The sequence below is a fragment of the Corvus kubaryi genome, unplaced genomic scaffold, assembly GCF_017639235.1.
Source record: "Corvus kubaryi isolate FWS band 111438036 unplaced genomic scaffold, C.kubaryi_AGA036_p1.0 37353, whole genome shotgun sequence".
Lineage (NCBI taxonomy): Eukaryota > Metazoa > Chordata > Aves > Passeriformes > Corvidae > Corvus > Corvus kubaryi.
In genome coordinates, this window is record NW_024581115.1 from 4,353,473 (window position 1) to 4,371,394 (window position 17,922).

The 17,922-nt window shown below is 48.7% G+C and overlaps 1 protein-coding gene across 1 annotated transcript; it reads right to left on the reverse strand.

Annotated features, from left to right (window-relative positions):
• Positions 1 to 8,401: 8,401 nt before the first annotated feature.
• JMJD6 (jumonji domain containing 6, arginine demethylase and lysine hydroxylase) lies at positions 8,402 to 17,820 on the reverse strand. The gene is made up of 7 exons (XM_042032642.1): positions 17,566 to 17,820; positions 16,409 to 16,797; positions 13,254 to 13,540; positions 11,840 to 11,975; positions 11,584 to 11,722; positions 10,818 to 10,945; positions 8,402 to 9,191 (listed from the first exon to the last, which is right to left on the reverse strand). The coding sequence occupies exons 1-7, from the start codon at positions 17,692 to 17,694 to the stop codon at positions 9,155 to 9,157; spliced, it is 1,245 nt and encodes a 414-aa protein (XP_041888576.1). The 5' UTR covers positions 17,695 to 17,820; the 3' UTR covers positions 8,402 to 9,154.
• Between the last annotated feature and the right edge of the window lie 102 nt (positions 17,821 to 17,922).

Genomic DNA, 17,922 nt, shown 5'->3' on the forward strand with positions numbered 1-17,922 from the left:
GAGCCCCGGGCGGGCAGGGGATGGCTGAGGACGGTCCCCAGAGCCCCATCCGGGCGGCTGAGGATGGCAGGGAACCGCTCTCCGAGAGCCCCGGGCGGGCAGGGGACGGTCCCCAGGAGCCTCGGGCGGTCAGGGGCTGTCTGGGGACGGTGCCCAGAGCCCCGGCCCCGCACAGAAGCCGCTTTCACACGGCCGCCAGCTCCGGGCCGCAGCGGGGGAGCCAAGGGCGGCAGCAGCTGAAGAGCTTTGCCAACAAAGGGGGATTCAGGAGAGCCGCGGTGACAACTGCTCCGGGAAGCAGCCCCGGCACGGAAAATGCTGCGCTGCAAATCTTCCTGCGGGAGGGACAGAGCCGGGCTGGCTCCTGCTGCCCGCGCCACTGCGGGTGGCAGCGCTCCCAGGATGCAGGAACGGGGTGTGGGACAGTCGGGAGAGCCTTCTGGAGGCACAAAAAAGATCTGGTCTAACACACCGCATGTTCAGTCTCTGGCTACAGGCAGGTGCTGTTCCGAGGTCCTCTGCTTCCCTCCCACCCAAAGCAAGGAGGGTCACTGAGCTCCAACACCGGCCTCTGCATCCCAGCCATAACCCAAGCGTGGCTCCACAAGACTGTGCAGTGAGGTGAGCAGATACATGCTGCTTTCCAAGGGCAAAAGACAGGATTTTATGTTCCCAGATCCTCCCAGAACCCATTTTCCCTCACATAAAGTTTGAGCACAGACCAGTCTTATAACTGGTCCAAACTCAGATTATTGCTGCAAGCCCCAGTCACGCTCCCAGTCACGGATATCACTTTTTCCTTGCCAAGAACACAGCCCTCTCCATCTTGATGCCAGAAATGAGAAGCTATCCCAAGAAATGCCCCTGTACTCGCTGTTCTTCAGGCTTGGAGGTCACTCCCCTACCTGGCTGGCTTCTCATTTGCCTTCTCACACCTGGCTGTGCGCTGGCTCGGGGAGCTTTGGGTTCAATCCATGAGTGGCAGAGCTCAGCCCAGGGGTGGAGATGGCTGTACCTTGCTTCCAGCGAAAGGAATGGTCCAGCCCAAGAGCTCTCCCGGGAGTGTTTGTTTCTAGACCTTCTCCCTAAGCTCCTGTCACTACCCCCTCTGCTTGCGAGACCTCTGCTCTTGCCCATACAGCTCTTCCAACATCTCAGTTCATTTTACAATCTAATCCCTGAGCCAGGGCAGGCTCTCAGTGATTGTTGAAGGTCTTCAAAGTCTTAAACTGGTACAACTGGCCTTGCCCTTGACAGTACACTGATACAAGCTGATATTCCAAAAGCTCCTGGGTGCTGGCAGCCATTCCAGCCCCAGCTGCAGTGGAACAGCTGAGAAATGACACAGCCTTGGGTCTAAACAAGGCAGTGCTGCAGCAGAAAAGCAATTCCAGAATTCTCCTGCAGCCCCGGTCCGCCTTTCCCTGTCAGCACAGCTGGGACACAGCAGCACATGGCTGCTGCTGCTCCAGCTGCCCTGCCCCTCCTCCTGCTCTGGGCAGGCTGCATGGATTTGTTCCGGTGGCAGCCCCCAGTTCCAGGCCCCTCTGCTGAAGGACAGGACACACATGGTCACCAGCATCACACACAGGTGTGTGTGACCAGAAGGGACAGGCAATGATTATTTCCCTCTGAACACATTCCCAACCAGCTCTACCTGCCTCGATCCACACTTCTCCAGAACCAGAGGAGGTGCAGCCCCACAGAGGAGTCTTTATGCACCTTGAAGGAAAAAATGTGCTGCAAGCCTGTTCATTCAACCCCAAACCAGTCTTAAACATGCAGCTGCTCCGTGCCATGCCTGGCACTGCAGGAGGGACACAGCCCTGCTCCATGACTTGTTTTCCAACTGCCACAAAAGAAAAAGCAGGGGTTAATTTGCTTTTGCAGCAGACTGGAGGAAAGGAGCAGGAACACTGGCAAAGGTGCAGCGCAGGCCATCCAACCTGTGGGCTCCCCAGCAGTAATTAAATATCATGTCGTCCTCCTTTGCAAGTGTCATGAAGAGAAAGATGTGTAGATAAATCAAGAGGAACAAAAATAAATCAAGTCCTGATTACAAAGGCCACAGAGGGACTGCAGGAGGTACCAGCAGTACCTACAAATGAGGAAGAACAGTGAGGTTATCTTGAAGCACCCCAAATTGCCTGTCCAGGCTGAAAAGCAAGAGAGATCAGTTATAAAAGCATTTCTACAGTGGCTGTACACAGTTTTCAGCCACCATTAGCTCACAGCATTTTCTGGAATTGGGGCTTGTTAAATGCCAAGCACGGACACACCCGGATCATCCACAAGGAGAGGAGGGGCTCATTTGTTAATTGTGCAAGGAGCAGGGGAGGTGAGCTGGGCATGGGGAGAGCTGCTGAAGGGCAACTGGAAAGGAGAAAAAGAAAATGCTTTATAGGTGACACTAAATAAGAAGGATGTTTCCAGCAGTGTCTGGGAAGGGGAGGACAGAGGTTTATGTGGAAATGAGTGAGCTGCCTGTCTGCTGCCACAAAGCCATTTACTCTTTGAGGTGTTTCATTTTACAATATATTGCTATAAATATTTCAAAAGCCTCGGGGCTGCTGTCCCACACTCTGTTCCAGCTTATTTACCTACAGTTACAGGTTTCAACAAAGCTCACTGACAAAATATATGTTTTTCCACTTTCCCAGTCCTTGCTCACAGCCAAGCTCCTTGAGGCAGCTCTGCCCCAAACCCCTCTGCTTGGACTGCAGCCCTTCTACAGAGCCCCTCTGCACTGTGGGGCCTATTTAGAATCATGGAATCACAGAATGGGTTGCATAGGATGGGATCTTAAAGCTCATCTTGTTCCACCCCTGCCATGGGCAGGGACGCCTTCCACTGTCCCAGGTTGCTCCAAGCCCTGTGCAACCTGGCCTTGGACACTGCCAGGAATGGGGCAGCCACAGTTTCTCTGGGCAACCCATGCCAGGGCCTCCCCACCCTCACAGAGAAGAATTTCATCCTAATATCCAAGCTAAACCTACTTCCTGTCAGTTTGAAGCCATTCTCCCTTGTTCTGTCATCCAGGCCCTTGTCTTTCTCCATCTTTCTTGTAGGTTCTGCAGGTAGCAGAAGGCTACAATTAGATCATCCTGGAAGCTTCTCTTCTCGAGACTGAACAATCCCATTGCTCTCAGCCTTTCCTCATGGGAGAAGTGCTCCATCCCTCTGATCACCATGGTGGCCCTCCCAAAGCAGCACACGACACCTGGAAGATGAAACCCCCTCTCACTGGGGTGAGGTGGCACCAGAAACACAACACAGAAACCTCTTGTGACACAGACTGGGGAGGCCAGGGCGGGGACAAAGAGCAGGCGGGGCAGTCTGGTAACAAACCTACCAACAAAACTCACCTCCCAAAGTCAGTGCAACCCCAGCAGCTTCAGATGTGCAAACCCCCAAGCACCCCCAGAGTTGTCACCTGACACATTTAGCACTTTGGGAAACAGAAGTGCACACCTGTAAGGTTTTTTCAGATCACAGTATGAAAGAAAGTGACAGGATAATGCAAAATAATTGATTTTATTTAAAATAAAAAGCAAAACCACAATCATCCGAACAAGACAAGTATCCCAGCTCTGCTGGATGGGTGATAAAAGCAGCTAAGGGCAGTGGCAGGGCTTGGAGCTGACAGTGGGACTGTCACATGAACGGGTAGCATTTTCCTTCCCCGCCTTTGCAAGGAGGATGCCAAAAAGCTCCCGTTACAATGTGCCCACACAGGCATTTCAGATTGGATTCAGCCAACAGTCTCATTTCCCAGCCCACCATGGCTGGGGACTCAGGGAGGAGAGCAGAGGTTAACCATGAAAGAGGTTGTGGTCTTTCCTTGGAGCATTTGGAGAGGTTTGATGTAACTGAGGAGACAAATTGGAGCCAGCGCACACGAGCTGGGAAGGGAAGGTCTGCCAGAGGCTCCTCGGTGTCACCTGCTCCCACACCACTTGTGCGGGGAACAGGTGCTAGGACTGGTGCCTCTTGTCCACATCTGCGGTTCTGACAGAGTGCTGGGTCATTTCCTCCTGAACTCTCACAGCCTGTGTCCATTACCAGGCTCTAAAGCACAGCCAGAGCTCCCAAATCCCATCACCTTTCCCAGAGCAGGCAGGATTGTGACAGTGACACCCAGCCCGAGGCTCTCTGCCCATCCCTGGGGAACAGGGCAGCCCCCAAAGCCCCAGGGGGCTGAGGCAAAGCTGTGCTGCTGCTCTGGGGCTCAAGGAAATGAGGGGCTCACGGGGTGCTGGACCTGCTGCACCCAGGGCCTCCAGAGTACAAAAGCAGTGGGGCTGGAACAAGAGACATGAAGCACAAGCCTGGAAAAATGAGAGCACAGAGCCCACTCTCCCCAGCCAGCTTCCCACAAGCACGGAGCTAGGCACAAAGGGAGCACAGTTTTTAACTGTTCCTCACTCACCCAGCCTGGAATGAGGGCCTGGGAAGCACCAGCTCCCCCCATTCCTGTAACACCAGTGAAGCTGACTCCCTGATGAGAGAATTGCATCTAGACCTTTTTAGAAACAGATCCTGCTCTAGCAGGACCTCCTGTTTAGAGCAGGCCATGGAACAGCAACGGTTCAACCCTGGTGAAAACAGAAAGTCTTGTTCTGCTACAATTTATGTACCACACAGCAGTTCTGGAAGGGCCACCACAGAACACCACGTGGCCAAGAGAGTTGGACAACATCTCCAATGTTTTCTGCTACAAAAAGCTCCCACCAGGCTCGGAAGTCTCAGGTTGCTCAGGATGAATGGAACACTTTTTGTGGGTGGATGGCTTCAAAGCATCTTACACAGCAGTTAGAGTTCAGCCTCACAACAGCCCTGCGAGGTAGGGATTTTCCTCACTGCTCAAACAAAGACTCACCAAAGTGGCTGAGGCAAAAGCCCTACGTGGAAGAACTGGAGATCCCAGAGTCCTGGTTCCCAGGCAGCCTGAACAGACACTGTTTCACAGCAGGAAGTGCCCTGTGGAGCAGTCAGGAGAAGGTTGCTGCTATCATGCTGTCTGCAGTCCATTGTAAACAAGCTGCTTTTCTGTGAGGGGTGTCACACCAACACAGGCTTCACCTGGAATTGCTTTATTTCACACCATGGAAGAGTTCACAGGCATGGAAGAATGCTCTGCACACTGAATCTTCCCACTGTGCTTCTAGAGGCAGAGGTGTGGCTTTCCCAGCACAGCAATCAGGCTTTCACATTAGATTTTAAGACTGTGCCAAATGCAGCTGCATCTCACTGAGGTGCTGCCCAGCCACCAGAGAGGGCAGGGACAGCTGTCCACGGACTCCCCTCACCCTGACAGAGCTGAGTCTTGTGAGCCTTTGCCTCTCCATTCTTCCAAAAGGCAGCAGCTGCAGCCTGCTCTGAGAGGACACACACACAGACTGTGCAGGCTCCCAGGCTGTTCAGCCTCGGCCAGAAATGCCAGGAGCTGGAGAAGTTAGAGGCTTTTTTTAAGTAATCTTGTGGAAGAATTTGCAGTGGCTACAGAGCAAGTGTGCTTGCTTATGCTTGGCTATCTATCACAGGAAATTCAGAAGTCTGGACAGCTAAAGAATGTATCAGTAAACCTTCCCTCTCCGTTTCCCCACCACCACACTGCTCCTACACAAACTGACTGGCACAGAAAAGTCAAAAACAGAGATCCTGACAAACATATTTAGGATTCCTTTGTACAAAAGGATATGGCCTAGGAGTGTTTAAATAGGGAAGAGACAAGGTTAAAAATGGATCAGAGAATCCAGAAAAGCAACGCTCCAGGTTCCACCAAACCCAACACGTATAAGAAAGTCACAGTTGAGGCTTCAACCTCTTTTTAATTTGCTGTTTCAGCAGTGCCTGGGCATTGCTGTGCGTTTACTACATGCACAGCAATTCTGCTGTCAAGTCTCCTCTCCCAGAGAACGGCTGAAGTGAGTTCTGTATCCACCTCCTAGGGCTCAGAAGAGCAACCATGGAAGCAGCCCATGGGAAGTTCAGATTTCCTGGCAGCACCTTCAGCCACACAGAGACACCACTGACACCACTAGCACAAGCTCCTGCTAATAAAACAGGCCAGCAGCTCCAACAGATCCCTTGGGGACAAGAGCTTTACCTGGCATAACACAAATGCATCTACACAGACTTAAGCAACACATTGCATTTTTAAAAAGCATAAAACAACAATATGTCCCCCCCTCAGTCCTTTAAAATTGGCACTGCAACTTTCAGCAACATCTGAACCCACAATCTCAAAGAAAAGCCGTTTAGGGATGTGAACTGCACCAACCTGAGCAAGCCCATGGCCTCGGAACTGTTTGGTGTTTCAAGCCCAGCAAATGTGATCGTGCCAGAGTCAGACTTTGTCAGCAGTTGCCTTGTGCTAAACATCACACCTGCACCTGAAGGACTGGAATTGCTGGCAAATGCTGACTTCCCCCCCCAGTTTTTCCATGCAAGAAACTCCAGGATTCCCCTGCTCCGTCGAGCTTCCCATCACAAGATGCTAGTGCAGCTTTGTTACCTGTCACTGTGACAGACACAGTGAAGTAGATCCACTGCTGCTGGTTCAGGTGTTGCACTTCAGGTGTGTGCATGGAGCACGCAGATTAAGACCAGGAAAGATGCTTTAGGTTGGTGGTCACCTCTGCTGAAGTTGCTTCAGTGCTTGGGGCATTCACACCACCTTCCCTTCCTTGGCTGAACAGGGATCTTCTCTTGGAAACATGATGAAAAAGGAAGGTGTTCACCCAGTGGAAGCAAGGTCAGGTGACATGGGAAGAACACAGAAATGCTGCTGCCACTGTAGGGAGAAAATTCACGTGGCCAAAGCTCAACTGCAGATTAAACCAGCCAGAACCATGGGGGACAATAAAAAAAGAGTTTTTTCAAATATATTAATGGCAAAAGGCAAATTAGAAATAACACTGGCCCATTCCAGGATGAGGATGGTCACCTCACAAACAGGGACATGGACATGGCAGAGGCGTTTGACGTTCCTTTGCCTCTGTCTTCAGCACAGATGATGGACCAAGGGGGTCTCAGTGCCCAGAGCTGGAGGACTGTGACTGTGAGAATGTTCAACTCCCAGTCGACCCCAAACTTGTGCAGGATCTGCTCCTACAAATTCATGGGGCCTCATGGGATTCATCTGAGAATCCCCAAGATGCTGCTGATGTCATTGCAAAACCTCTCAATGATTTTTGAGCAGTCTTGGGAATGCAGAGGGGTCCCAGCTGACTGGAAGCTGGTGAATGTTGTCCCAATTTTCAAGAAACCACAGGCCTGTCAGTCTCACTTCAGTGCCCAGCCAAATCATGGAAGAGATTATTCTGGGTAGTACTGAAAAACACCTGGAGGACAATGCAGACATCAGTCCCAGCCAGCACAGCTTCATGAGGGGAAAGTCCTGCTTGTTGAATCTGATCTCCTTCTGTGACAGGGTGACCCACCTTGCTGATCTAGGAAAGCCAGTAGATGTCACCTTTTGGACTTCAGCAAAGCTTTGGATACTGTCTCTCCCAAAGACCTTCTGGACAAACTGTCAAGCCCACAGCTGGTTAACCGTGTTACAGGGTGGGTGAGCAACTGGCCTACAGGCTGGACACAAAGGGTGACAGTGATGGGGGTGACACCATGCTGGCACTGGTCACTAGTGGGGTTCTGCAGGGCTCCATCCTCATCCCTGTGCTCTTCAAGATCCTCATTAACGACTTGGACACGGAACTGGAAGGAATATGAAGTTTGCTGACAACACTAAATTGGGAGGAGCTGTCAACTCCCTTGAGGGTAGAGAGGCCTCAACAAATTAGGTGAGCAATCACCAACTGTGTGGGGCTTAACAAGGGCAAGGACTGGATTCTGCACTGGGGACAGGGTACTCCTGGCTGTGTGGATAAACTGGGGAACAAGAGGCTGGAGAGCAGAGCTGTGGAAAGAGAGCTGGGGTCCTGGTTGGTGGCAAGCTGGATCTGAGTCACAAGTGCCCTGGAGCTTGGAGGGCCAACTGTGTCCTGAGGGGCATCAGGCACAGCATTGCCCGCTGGGCAAGGGAGGGGATTGTCCTGCTCTGCTCTGCACTAGGGTAGCCTCACCTTGAGTGCTGGGGGCAGTTTTGGGAACCACAACATATAACAGACATTAAGCCATTGGAAAGCATCCAAAGGATGCCATGAGGATGGTGAAGGGTCTGGAGGGGAAGCTGTATGAGGAGTGGCTGAGGGCACTTGGTCTGTTCAGCCTGAAGGAGACTGAGGTCAGACCTCATTTGAGTTTTCAGCATCCTCCTGAGGGACAGCAGAGGGGCAGGTACTGATCCAATGACAGGACTCAAGGAAATGGCTGGAGCTGAGTCAGGGCAGGTTTAGGTTGGATATCACAGAAAGGTTTTTCACCCAGAGGGTGGCTGAGCACTGAACAGGCTCCCCAGGGCAATGGTCTGAGTTCAAGAAGTGTTTGGACAATGCTTTTGGGCACAGGGTGGGGTTCTTGGTTTCTGTGCAGCGCCAGGAATTGGCCTCGAGGATCCTCATGGGTTCTTTCCAAGTGCCCGTATTCCAGGATTCTATGAGACACACACTTGGAAGCTCCAGCCCCGACAGCAGTGTTCTCCTGCAGCAGGGTAAGATTCAAGGACCCATTTTCCACAGCTCAGTTCTTGCAGAAGCTCGTTTCTTCCTTGCTCCTCCTGAAATTCTGGTGTGAGATCCGCCGGACGTTCCGATAGGCCAAAAGGGCTGGTGTTCCTTTCCTCAAGTGTACAGGACAACATGTAAACATATGACAGTGTCAAAGCAAGGCAGATTTTTACATTTACCTGCTGGTTTTAGAAAGAGTTCTTTAAAAACTGACCGTTGTCTTCCTTGCCAGTTCCGTGACCCTTTAAATACTTGGCATGTCCTTACCCACAGCTGGGTTTTAGTGCACTCACCCGGGGCGCAGAGGGGACAAAGCATTGCACAAAGGACGTAGTTGGGGCATTCCCCTACAGGTTATTCAGGAGCCAACCTTGGACAGCACGTAACGAAGATGTCTGGATCGAGGAAGAGTGACAAAAACTTAAGGAGTGTGAGAAATAGAAGCAGAAGGGGGTAGAACAGAGCTGGCTGGCTGCTAACGGAGCTTCGATCGGCAGCTGCCTCTGGGCAGGTGGTGTTATCCCTCAGGGGTAGCTGCGGCCTCCACAGGATTCCCTAATCCTGTCAAAAAAAGGTACAACTGCCTTTGAGCATTCCCCTCATAGCAGGGCACAAGATCCCAGCATGCAGATTAATCTCAGGCTTATTCTTCCTCCAGCATTGTACAAGCAGGGTTAGGATTTTATGTTTGGAAGTGTTTCTGTCAACTAAGCCATCAGACAGCTGGAAGAGAACGCCCACCCACCCTCACAGAGTGAAACAATCAACATACAGGAGGAAGAACACTGAAACCCAGAAAGCAAATGTTCTAGGCAAGGTGCTAATTTTTAATATTTAGGGTATTCATTTCAAAATTTGAATGGCAAATAATTTAAAAATGCACGGGTTTTTCAGAAGAACAGATCTGCATTGTGATCTGCACTTTTACAGCTTTTGTTTTTAAACCAGGGTCTGCATTAAGGTTTGTTCTCTCCTGCTGCTCATTCCCTGCCTGAAGTCACACTGGCTGCCAAAATGGGATTTGACAATGCTGTAACAAGCAAATTGTGAAAACCTCTAGGGCAAAATAAGCAGTCAGTACAGCTCTCCCCAACCTTTAATGATGCTCTGTACTTGTAATTCAATTGTATTCAGTTACAAGCAACTCCTGGAAACAAGAGAGCAATCTACAGGAGCACACAGGTCTTCAGGCAGTCCCTAGACTGGGAAGTCAGGCATCATGCTGGAATATGGACTTCCTCAGGTAAACTACTGCTGCACACCTTCTTCAGCAAGCCACACACTAAGCCACCACAGCACTTGCATCCACGCCAAACCTGGAGCATCCAAGAGCTCAGGAACTGGCCAGCACTCTAATGCAGGCAGGCAGCCAATCCAGCAGCATTGGTTAACCAAGCTGCGAGGAATTTGCTTAAGAATTTTGGCAAGCCTCTGCTGTATGAGAAAAATGCTTTATTTAGGAAAGAATGTTTAAGTTCTTCCCTGCAGTATACTCCCCGATTCCCAGTGCTCCACTGTTTTTAACCTGGCCAGTCCAGAGAACTGCTTTCCTCAGCAACTTTACCCTAAGTGTGTCTATCCTCAATTTTGCCATATTAATGTTGCCTCCTTCCGCACTGACTGAAATTTGCTCAATATTTATGTATTTGTTTATTTATTTATTTTAAATGTGAACACAGACCTTTGGAATTTAGGATGAATTTTGCCTTTAACAGATGAAGCAGTGGAACAAATTGAAATAATCCAGGCAGCAGTAAGAGAAACCACACAACTACTTAAAGGTTTTCTGTTTGAATAAGCCACTGAAATCTGAGTGCTGCCTGATCATTCTTCATCTTTAACTGTTCACTATTCATTTGTGCTCTCTGAAGAGCAGTTAAAACATCCCACCTCTCCCATTAAACAAAGAAAAAATCAAATTCTTTCATCTATTAAAAGAGACAACTAGGAAAAGTAGTAAAACTGTTTATTAAATAAAACCCCTGATTTAAAAAAAAACATCAATAATCTTAGTTTTCTGCTTGGAACAATTAAAATAGAAGATAGCACTAGTCAACTGCTTTATGTCCTGTAAGGAATCCCTTGCCCTCCATCCCTCGCTGCTGAGGAATCCCCTGTCTGAAGGGTGCCAGCTTTCCCTCACATTGTCCTGTGCTTGTTTAAAACCAACAGCTGCCATGGGGTCACCTGGAGGAGCTGCGTTCTTTGCTCACGCAGTCATCCTGGGAAGTTGTGTCCCCGTTCCCCATCATTCCGCATGTCCTCCGCTTTTTCCTCCGGTGCATCATCCCCTCTGTCTCGGAGCCAGAGTCACACTGAAGGATGGAAAGATGAAACCACAATTCAGAGGAACCTCATGAACTGCCTGTGCTGTGCATTTCACCACAAGAGCTACTCAGCAACCCTGAGCTCAAAGAACGTACTGTTTTAGGTTAGACACATCAAGGAAATTTTAAATTAAGCATTTAAAAATCAGGAACAGAAACGTTCTTGGATTTCATCACTGACTAAAGCTGATTTGGAGCAAGACAATGAATGTGTTCCTTTGGGCCCCTAGAAGGACCTCATCTTCGAGGAGAAGACTCTGGCTTCTGAAGGATTTAGGTGTTGAGAAGAGTCCCATGTCATAACTGATCTGTTTTGGATTTTGTTCCCTCTCCCAATTTTTAGAACATTCATTTTGCAGCCATTTTCCACAAGCTAAATGAGTGACAGATTCATGTATAATACAGACATGGATCAAACAGACTGAAGCCACTTAGCAATGCAAAGAGAGGCTTCAGCAAACAGAACCTGCTAAGATCACGGGCTCTTCCACCATGTAGATTGGTTTATCTGCTGTCCATTAATTTATTCCATAAGGCATGAATATAAGGATGAAGGCACATGATCAGGTATGGAAAAACAATGTAATTCCAGAATATGGATCACCTATTGCAGTAAAAAGCATTACCTCTGAATCAGAGTCTGAGGAGCTGGAACTTGATGAACTGGAAGAATCACTAGAACTGTCAGAAGCAATACCAGTAGATTCCTGCAGGTCAACTGAATCAGCCAAGGCTGCCAAGTCAGGATGTTCCTGCTTTAGAATCCTAAATACAGTTGAAATTTCAGGGTTAGCCCTTGAACTGTAACACTGCATGTTAATGAATATTTTTAAGTTTTGTTTTCAATGAAAAATATGCAAAGAAAGCTACTAAATCTCTTACCTGTACCATTTCCGTGACAGTTTGGGCCTCCCTCTTACTGTCTTGTGCCACACCACTGGGAAGTTGGTACAGCTGGCAAAGTTTTGTGTGATGGCAATAGTCGTGTCAAGATTGAGGACTACGTGCCACCAGCCACCTAAAACACAACACCAGTGACCATTGGTGGCTGCACAGCAGAGAGCAAGTTCAAGAACATCCAAGAACACTTCTCCCATAATGCAGGTGGAACTGGATATTATCTCCCAAACCCAGGTGAGTTTGCCAACACATCATCTTTCCTCAGCCTTATTTCAGCTTCCACCCCAATGCCTGACAGGTTCTTGTTACACAATGCTGCTCCAAGCTCTGACCAAATTACCCAGCTCACACACAGGACTGAAGATGTGACTTGACAGCACCATGCTGGCTGCTGACGGTTTATTTAACAGCAACAGCCATTGTAACCCAGACTGCACAGAGGATCCTTTCTGTTCAGCTGGAGAGCACTTTCCACGCTGATTTGGTAAGGTTCTTATGACTACAGACTAACCTTTCATTTAAAAATAGATGCAAAATCGTTTCTCCACACAGGATAAAAATAGTGGCGTTCTTACAACCCACTTATAGCCTCATAAAAGACTGAGGGAACAGTTTAATGGAACCCGACAGCTACAAACTCTTAACAGAAGGTACACTCAGGAGTCACTAATAAGTGCCAAGACAATCAAAAGGCACCCTTCACACACCAAGTCAGCTGGATGTTAGAGACAAGCAATGTGGACAGAAACTATGGGCTGTGCTGCACATAAATGATGCAAGATTCAGAGGTTAGAATCTGGCACTGAACTCACCTCACCCCCTGCTTACAATGGGCACACAGTGTGCAGCCACTCAGAGAGAAAGGCATCTTTAGCAAAGCTTTATTTAGCTTTTGATTTCAAATGCAAGATGAGGCATAACCACAGAGAAGTGGGTGGAAGGTGTCAGTGCCTTTAAGTAGTTCGTTTCCCACAGCTAAGAAAAATTCACATGCAAAATTCAGTCATGAATTTGCTCCAGTGTGTATAAACTCGAGCATTTTTGTCTAAGAGTTACTAGGGGCTCAAACACCTCTATTATTTTATGTCATTATTTTATGCCCTGACAGCTTCCTATTACTGCAATTTAGCTCAGGATCACATTCCTGTGATGCTGTAACACAAGTTCCACTTGTTCTGCCATCTGTACCACATACAATCCTATGCCACAGGCCATACACACTTTGGGACGTTCAGCAAGTAACTGAATAGTCTCAAAACAAGCTCAGGAGAGTTTGTTTTCTAAGAGATGGGCCGTGTAAGAAAGCTGAAATATTCCCTTCATCTCTATTACACAGGAATATTACATACATGCTTTTTCTCTCCCAGATTTCCTTCCTGGAGAGATTTGCACATACCTGGCACAAAGACTGTCTCTCCTGGCTTCTGTAAGACTTCCAGGGGTTTGAACTCGGGGGGCCAGGTGGGAAGCTGCGTCCGGGGATAGATGACATTGAACCAGGTGATGGCCTCGTCCTGCTGGTTCCCTCCCTCTTCCCGTGTCACTTTGATCAGCTCTCTGGGAGTGCTGGTTGGGAACAGGCACCAACGCTTATGTCCCTGGACTAAGGCATTCCATGCACTAGTTCCCAAGGGATCGATGTGAATTCCTGTTCCAGAACGAGGTGGGCCCATCACAAACCATCTGCAGGAGGGGGAAGAAAAGTGCTTCAGTCATAGAGCAGGCAGGTAGCTCCCTTTCTTCATGTTAGACAGAGAATTCATTGCACTTTCAGTTAGAAATTAAAGTAATTACAGTTCCTTCATTTACACTCTTGATTTTGTTAAGTTCACACTGCAGCAAAAAGGTACAACAGGAGTTTAACCTAAGAACCACTATGAACTGGGACAGGAATGACTGCGGGACGAGCAAGTGAAGATGACTTTCTAAATGTCATAGCTCTCTTTTGTTTCAAACAGTTCTTCAGCAAAATAGTGATTTCAAAGTTTATGAGTGTAATTAAGTCCCAACAGCCTGTGCTAGGATTCTTCCTAGGCAGGGGGATTCTCCTATGGTTTTCTAAAATTTCCTGCTCAAGCACATCCAGAACTGCAGAACAATGAGGAACAAAAGGCAACACAAGGAACAGAGCAAGTTACGCAACCCTGGCCTCTCTCTGCGCCTTCTGTTCATTCACAACAGGCTTTTCATTCCAACACTTAACTACATGGAGCTTATTCTCCAGTGACCATTCAGGATTTGAGGTTTATATTCCCACTGCCCATTTGCAAGGTTTATTTCTCCCAGTGGAGAACTTTATCTACTGTACGTGTTTAACTGCAGCAGCACCTTCAGCTGCTCATTTTCCCTGAAACGGAGCACTAAGACCAACCATGCCAGAAAAAGCAGTGTGAAGTGACTTCATACCAGGGATCAAGAGGAAAAAAAATGACAATAATTGTTTAATTGGCAGCAGAGAGTACAGAAGCTAAAGCACCAATATGATCCCTCCATGGTGTAGTGACAGGCAGGTGACGCCCAGCAAGAGGAATGCAAAGGTTCAGAAAATACACCAGGTTGTCCATCTCTCCTTTCCAGTGCAGGTGTAAATCAAGCTGGTTTTGAAGGATCATTTGCCAGCATCAATTGTAGGACAGCAAGTTTGTTTATCAAGCTGCTTTCTTCCTGCTTCACAAAGGAGCTGTAAATAAGCAGGTGTTTGTCCTTTCTATTGCCAATCTACTCTTTAGATTTATATTAGCCTTAGAAAGCTGCTTAAACTACAAGTAGAACAGTCAAGGCTTTCATGAAGAAATCAGAAGAAATTATACACATAAAAGTCTGTCTGGCACTGGTACTGTCCAATATAATTTTTCTGACAATAACTGCAATCTACACACACACAGAAGGTTTTAAAACCCTTATTTAGCAACACTGCCATTTACCAGCATCTTCCTCCAAATATTTAACTTACAATGAACAAAACACAGTTTGCCCCAAGACATCAAATTTACGACTGAAAACTTCACAACTCCTAAATTCAATCTGAAAGTAAACCCCAGCCCCCTTCCCCAAATTAAAACAGCTGCTTCAGTAAAGGGCTTCCAAAAATTACTGTCTTTATTTTGAAGAGGAACAATGCCAATAAAAATGTCCTAAACAGCACCAATTCTTCTTTTAAGGTTTACACACTATCACACACCTCTCAGCCCAGAGATCAACCTGTACAGGTCGTATCCTCCTCATACTAAGATTAGCACCACTTCCTGTCAGATTTTCAATTATGCTCTAAGAGTACTGCACACTCCTTTCCGTACCTAGATGAACCCTCTAATTCCAGGAGGCATTACCTGCTCTTGTGCATCACTCAGCTCTCAAAAAACATCAACAGCCTGAAAAAACCCCGTATTTTCTAGGACGAAATAGAAGAAGTTGGATACCAAGATCACAAGCAAAGAGCTCGGCATGTGCCTGTAGGTGGAGAGGGTGTGGGGGACACAGACAGCAAAATAAATGAGTCACAACCAGATTCTCTCATTTACCTCTAACTTGGGTAAATGATCTCTAGTTAATTAAGTGTATTCAGTTTCTACTAGAGACTACACCTGGTGTGGTTTTGTGTTGTATGTTCTTAGAAGAGAATTACAAAAAGCACTGTCAAAACACCTCCTTCAGTGACCTCAAATGGAATTAGGTTCTTGCTTCACTCCTGCAAAAGCATAACTGGACTACAGGCACGTGAGAGAGTGCAGAGGAAAGTACCATTACTCATTACTTGCTCAATTTTATTTAAATAAACCACATCAGAGCCTCATGTCACTCAAAGGGCAACAGGCATTGTCTGACAATTATAATGTCACTGTAAAGGCTTTAATTTCTTGGGAGGGTTCATTCATACTGCTATGAAGTGTCAAAGTAACATAGATAAAAAAGGTTTTGTATCTAGAAGCCCAAATACAAGGTTGCTGCATTCGAATTTATGAATGAAACGTCATTTCACCCTCTTCCAATCTGAAGCAAAAATAAGGGAAGAGTTGAAAAGACTACATAGATGTGAAATACTGTTCTCTCTCAAAACCATCTGAAGAGGAGCTAAGAACTAGTGCCCACATTAGATCCCAATCTAGCTTAAGATCTTTACCTTAAAAGGACTGACTCATAATTAAACAAAATTCCACGCTGTACATAAGCCACTGGTGCAAAACCCAGGAGCTGTTCCTGAGGTACTTAAAATTTGAACGCCAGAAGGGACACACACAGAGCAAGAAACTGATCTTTGTAAGTCTCAGTAACTATGTAATTTTTGAAAAATATAAGAAGTGATGTAAACTGGCTTAATAAAACGAAACGAAAAGAAAAAACAAAAACCCACACCATAAATCTGTAGCAATACTCGTTGCTGAAAGAGAAATTGTGATGCACAAACCTGCCCTTCTCTCCTGCAGGATTACAGATGTACACTCATTTTAGAGATTCTGTAAAAATATCCCTTTTTTATGTAAGGCAGTCCCAGGTATTTAGGAACAACCAATGAGCTGGAAAATACCCAGTTTTGTCTTGCTGTCACTCTACCTGTAGGGTGGCCGTCGTTTCTCCCCTGCATACTGAAAGAGATCATCAGTGAAGAATTTGGGGACTTTGTAGTCCTCCAGGAGTTTCCTTCGCTTGGGATGCTCTCCATAGCTGCTGTCAAAGATGTAGAGGGGGCTGTCATCCCGTGTGGTTTCCATGTACTCTATATAATATTTCATCTTCATCTTCACAGAGTAACCGTCATTGTCCTCTCCGCATTTGAACTTCTGGTTCCTGTACTTGCGTTTGAGCCGCTCCAGCGTCCACTTCTCCTGGGCAGACCAGCCCACCTGAGCATTCAGCAACACCACGGGCTTGTAAGGCTTCTCGTAACGCTCAACAAATTCCTCCACTGTTAACTGGAGTGCATCTGCCCTCTCCACGTTATCCTGTGAAACCAAGGGAGGAAAGCAGTACAGATATTAGGACAGACTGACATCCTAGGACTGCACTTGCCTGCGGGGGAGCTTCACACATATCCTTTGCTCCACACGCCACGAGGGTATGGCGCTGCCTCTGTGTTATTTTAAGCTCCTCGAGGCTGCAGGCCCATTTCTCCTGGCCCGCTCCCTGCACACATCAGTGACACGAGCAGCCCGAAGCCTTTGGCACTGCTCCCCACCGAGCCAGCTCCCCGGGCGGAGAGGCTACCCTGCCCTTTCGGCTGACACATCCCCTGCTGCATTTCACCCCCTCGGGACACGGGGAAGCGCTCCTGGGAATTATGCGGGTGCCCGTTCCATCCCGGCGGGCCCTGACCTTCCCACACGCCTCGCCACGTGGAGGGAAGAAAGTCCTCTCCCTCACCGAACCTCTCCCTCCTGCCAGCTCTAAGGCAACCCCAGCCTCGGGAACGGGCCTCTTCCTGCTTCCCATCACACATCCCGCAGTTCCCCCTTCACCTCAGGCATTCCCAATCCCCTCAGTGGCCCCATCCATCCCTGTCTCCTCAGGGCTCCCCAACCCCCGGTCGTGTCCCCACCACAGTTCCCTCAGCTCCCGCCGTTCCCCTCACGTCTCCCCCGGTTCCCCGCAGGACTCGCTCGGTCGCGCCCCCCTCCATTCCCAATTTCCCCATCTCCATTCCCCATTCCCACCCTCCCATTCCCCACGCCCTTCTTTCCCCTCAGCCCCCGGCTACCCTCCGCCCGACGCACCTTGCAGGCGGTGGGGCTGAGAGGAAAGGTCTCGCAGTAGTTGTGACGGGTCCAGTCCAGCGAGTCCTTCAGCTCGGGCCGGGCGCTGCGCTTCGCCTCCCGGATCCGCTTCTTGCTCTTGTGATTCATGGCGGCGGCGCTGGGGGCCGTCACCGCCCGTCACCCCCGGCCCGACCCTGATCCCGATCCCGGCCCCGCTCCGGCCGCACCTTCCAGAAATTTCACCCCGTGCCGCCGCTGTCGCCGCGGCCCCGCCCCCGCCGCTCTCCCATTGGCTGGCTGCCCCCCGGCTTCCGCCACGCCTCGGCGCTGATTGGCCGCAGCTGGGGAAGCGGCGCCCCCGCACCGCCATGTTGA

Excerpts from the sequence above, each read along its gene's own strand:
- JMJD6 (XM_042032642.1), bottom strand. The coding sequence starts at position 17,694 with ATGAATCACAAGAGCAAGAAGCGGATCCGGGAGGCGAAGCGCAGCGCC. Across the intron at positions 16,798-17,565 it reads TCAGCCCCACCGCCTGCAAG|GATAACGTGGAGAGGGCAGA; the intron begins GTGCGTCGGGCG and ends TTGGTTTCACAG. Across the intron at positions 9,192-10,817 it reads AAAGAACGCAGCTCCTCCAG|GATTAGGGAATCCTGTGGAG; the intron begins GTGACCCCATGG and ends TTTTTTTGACAG.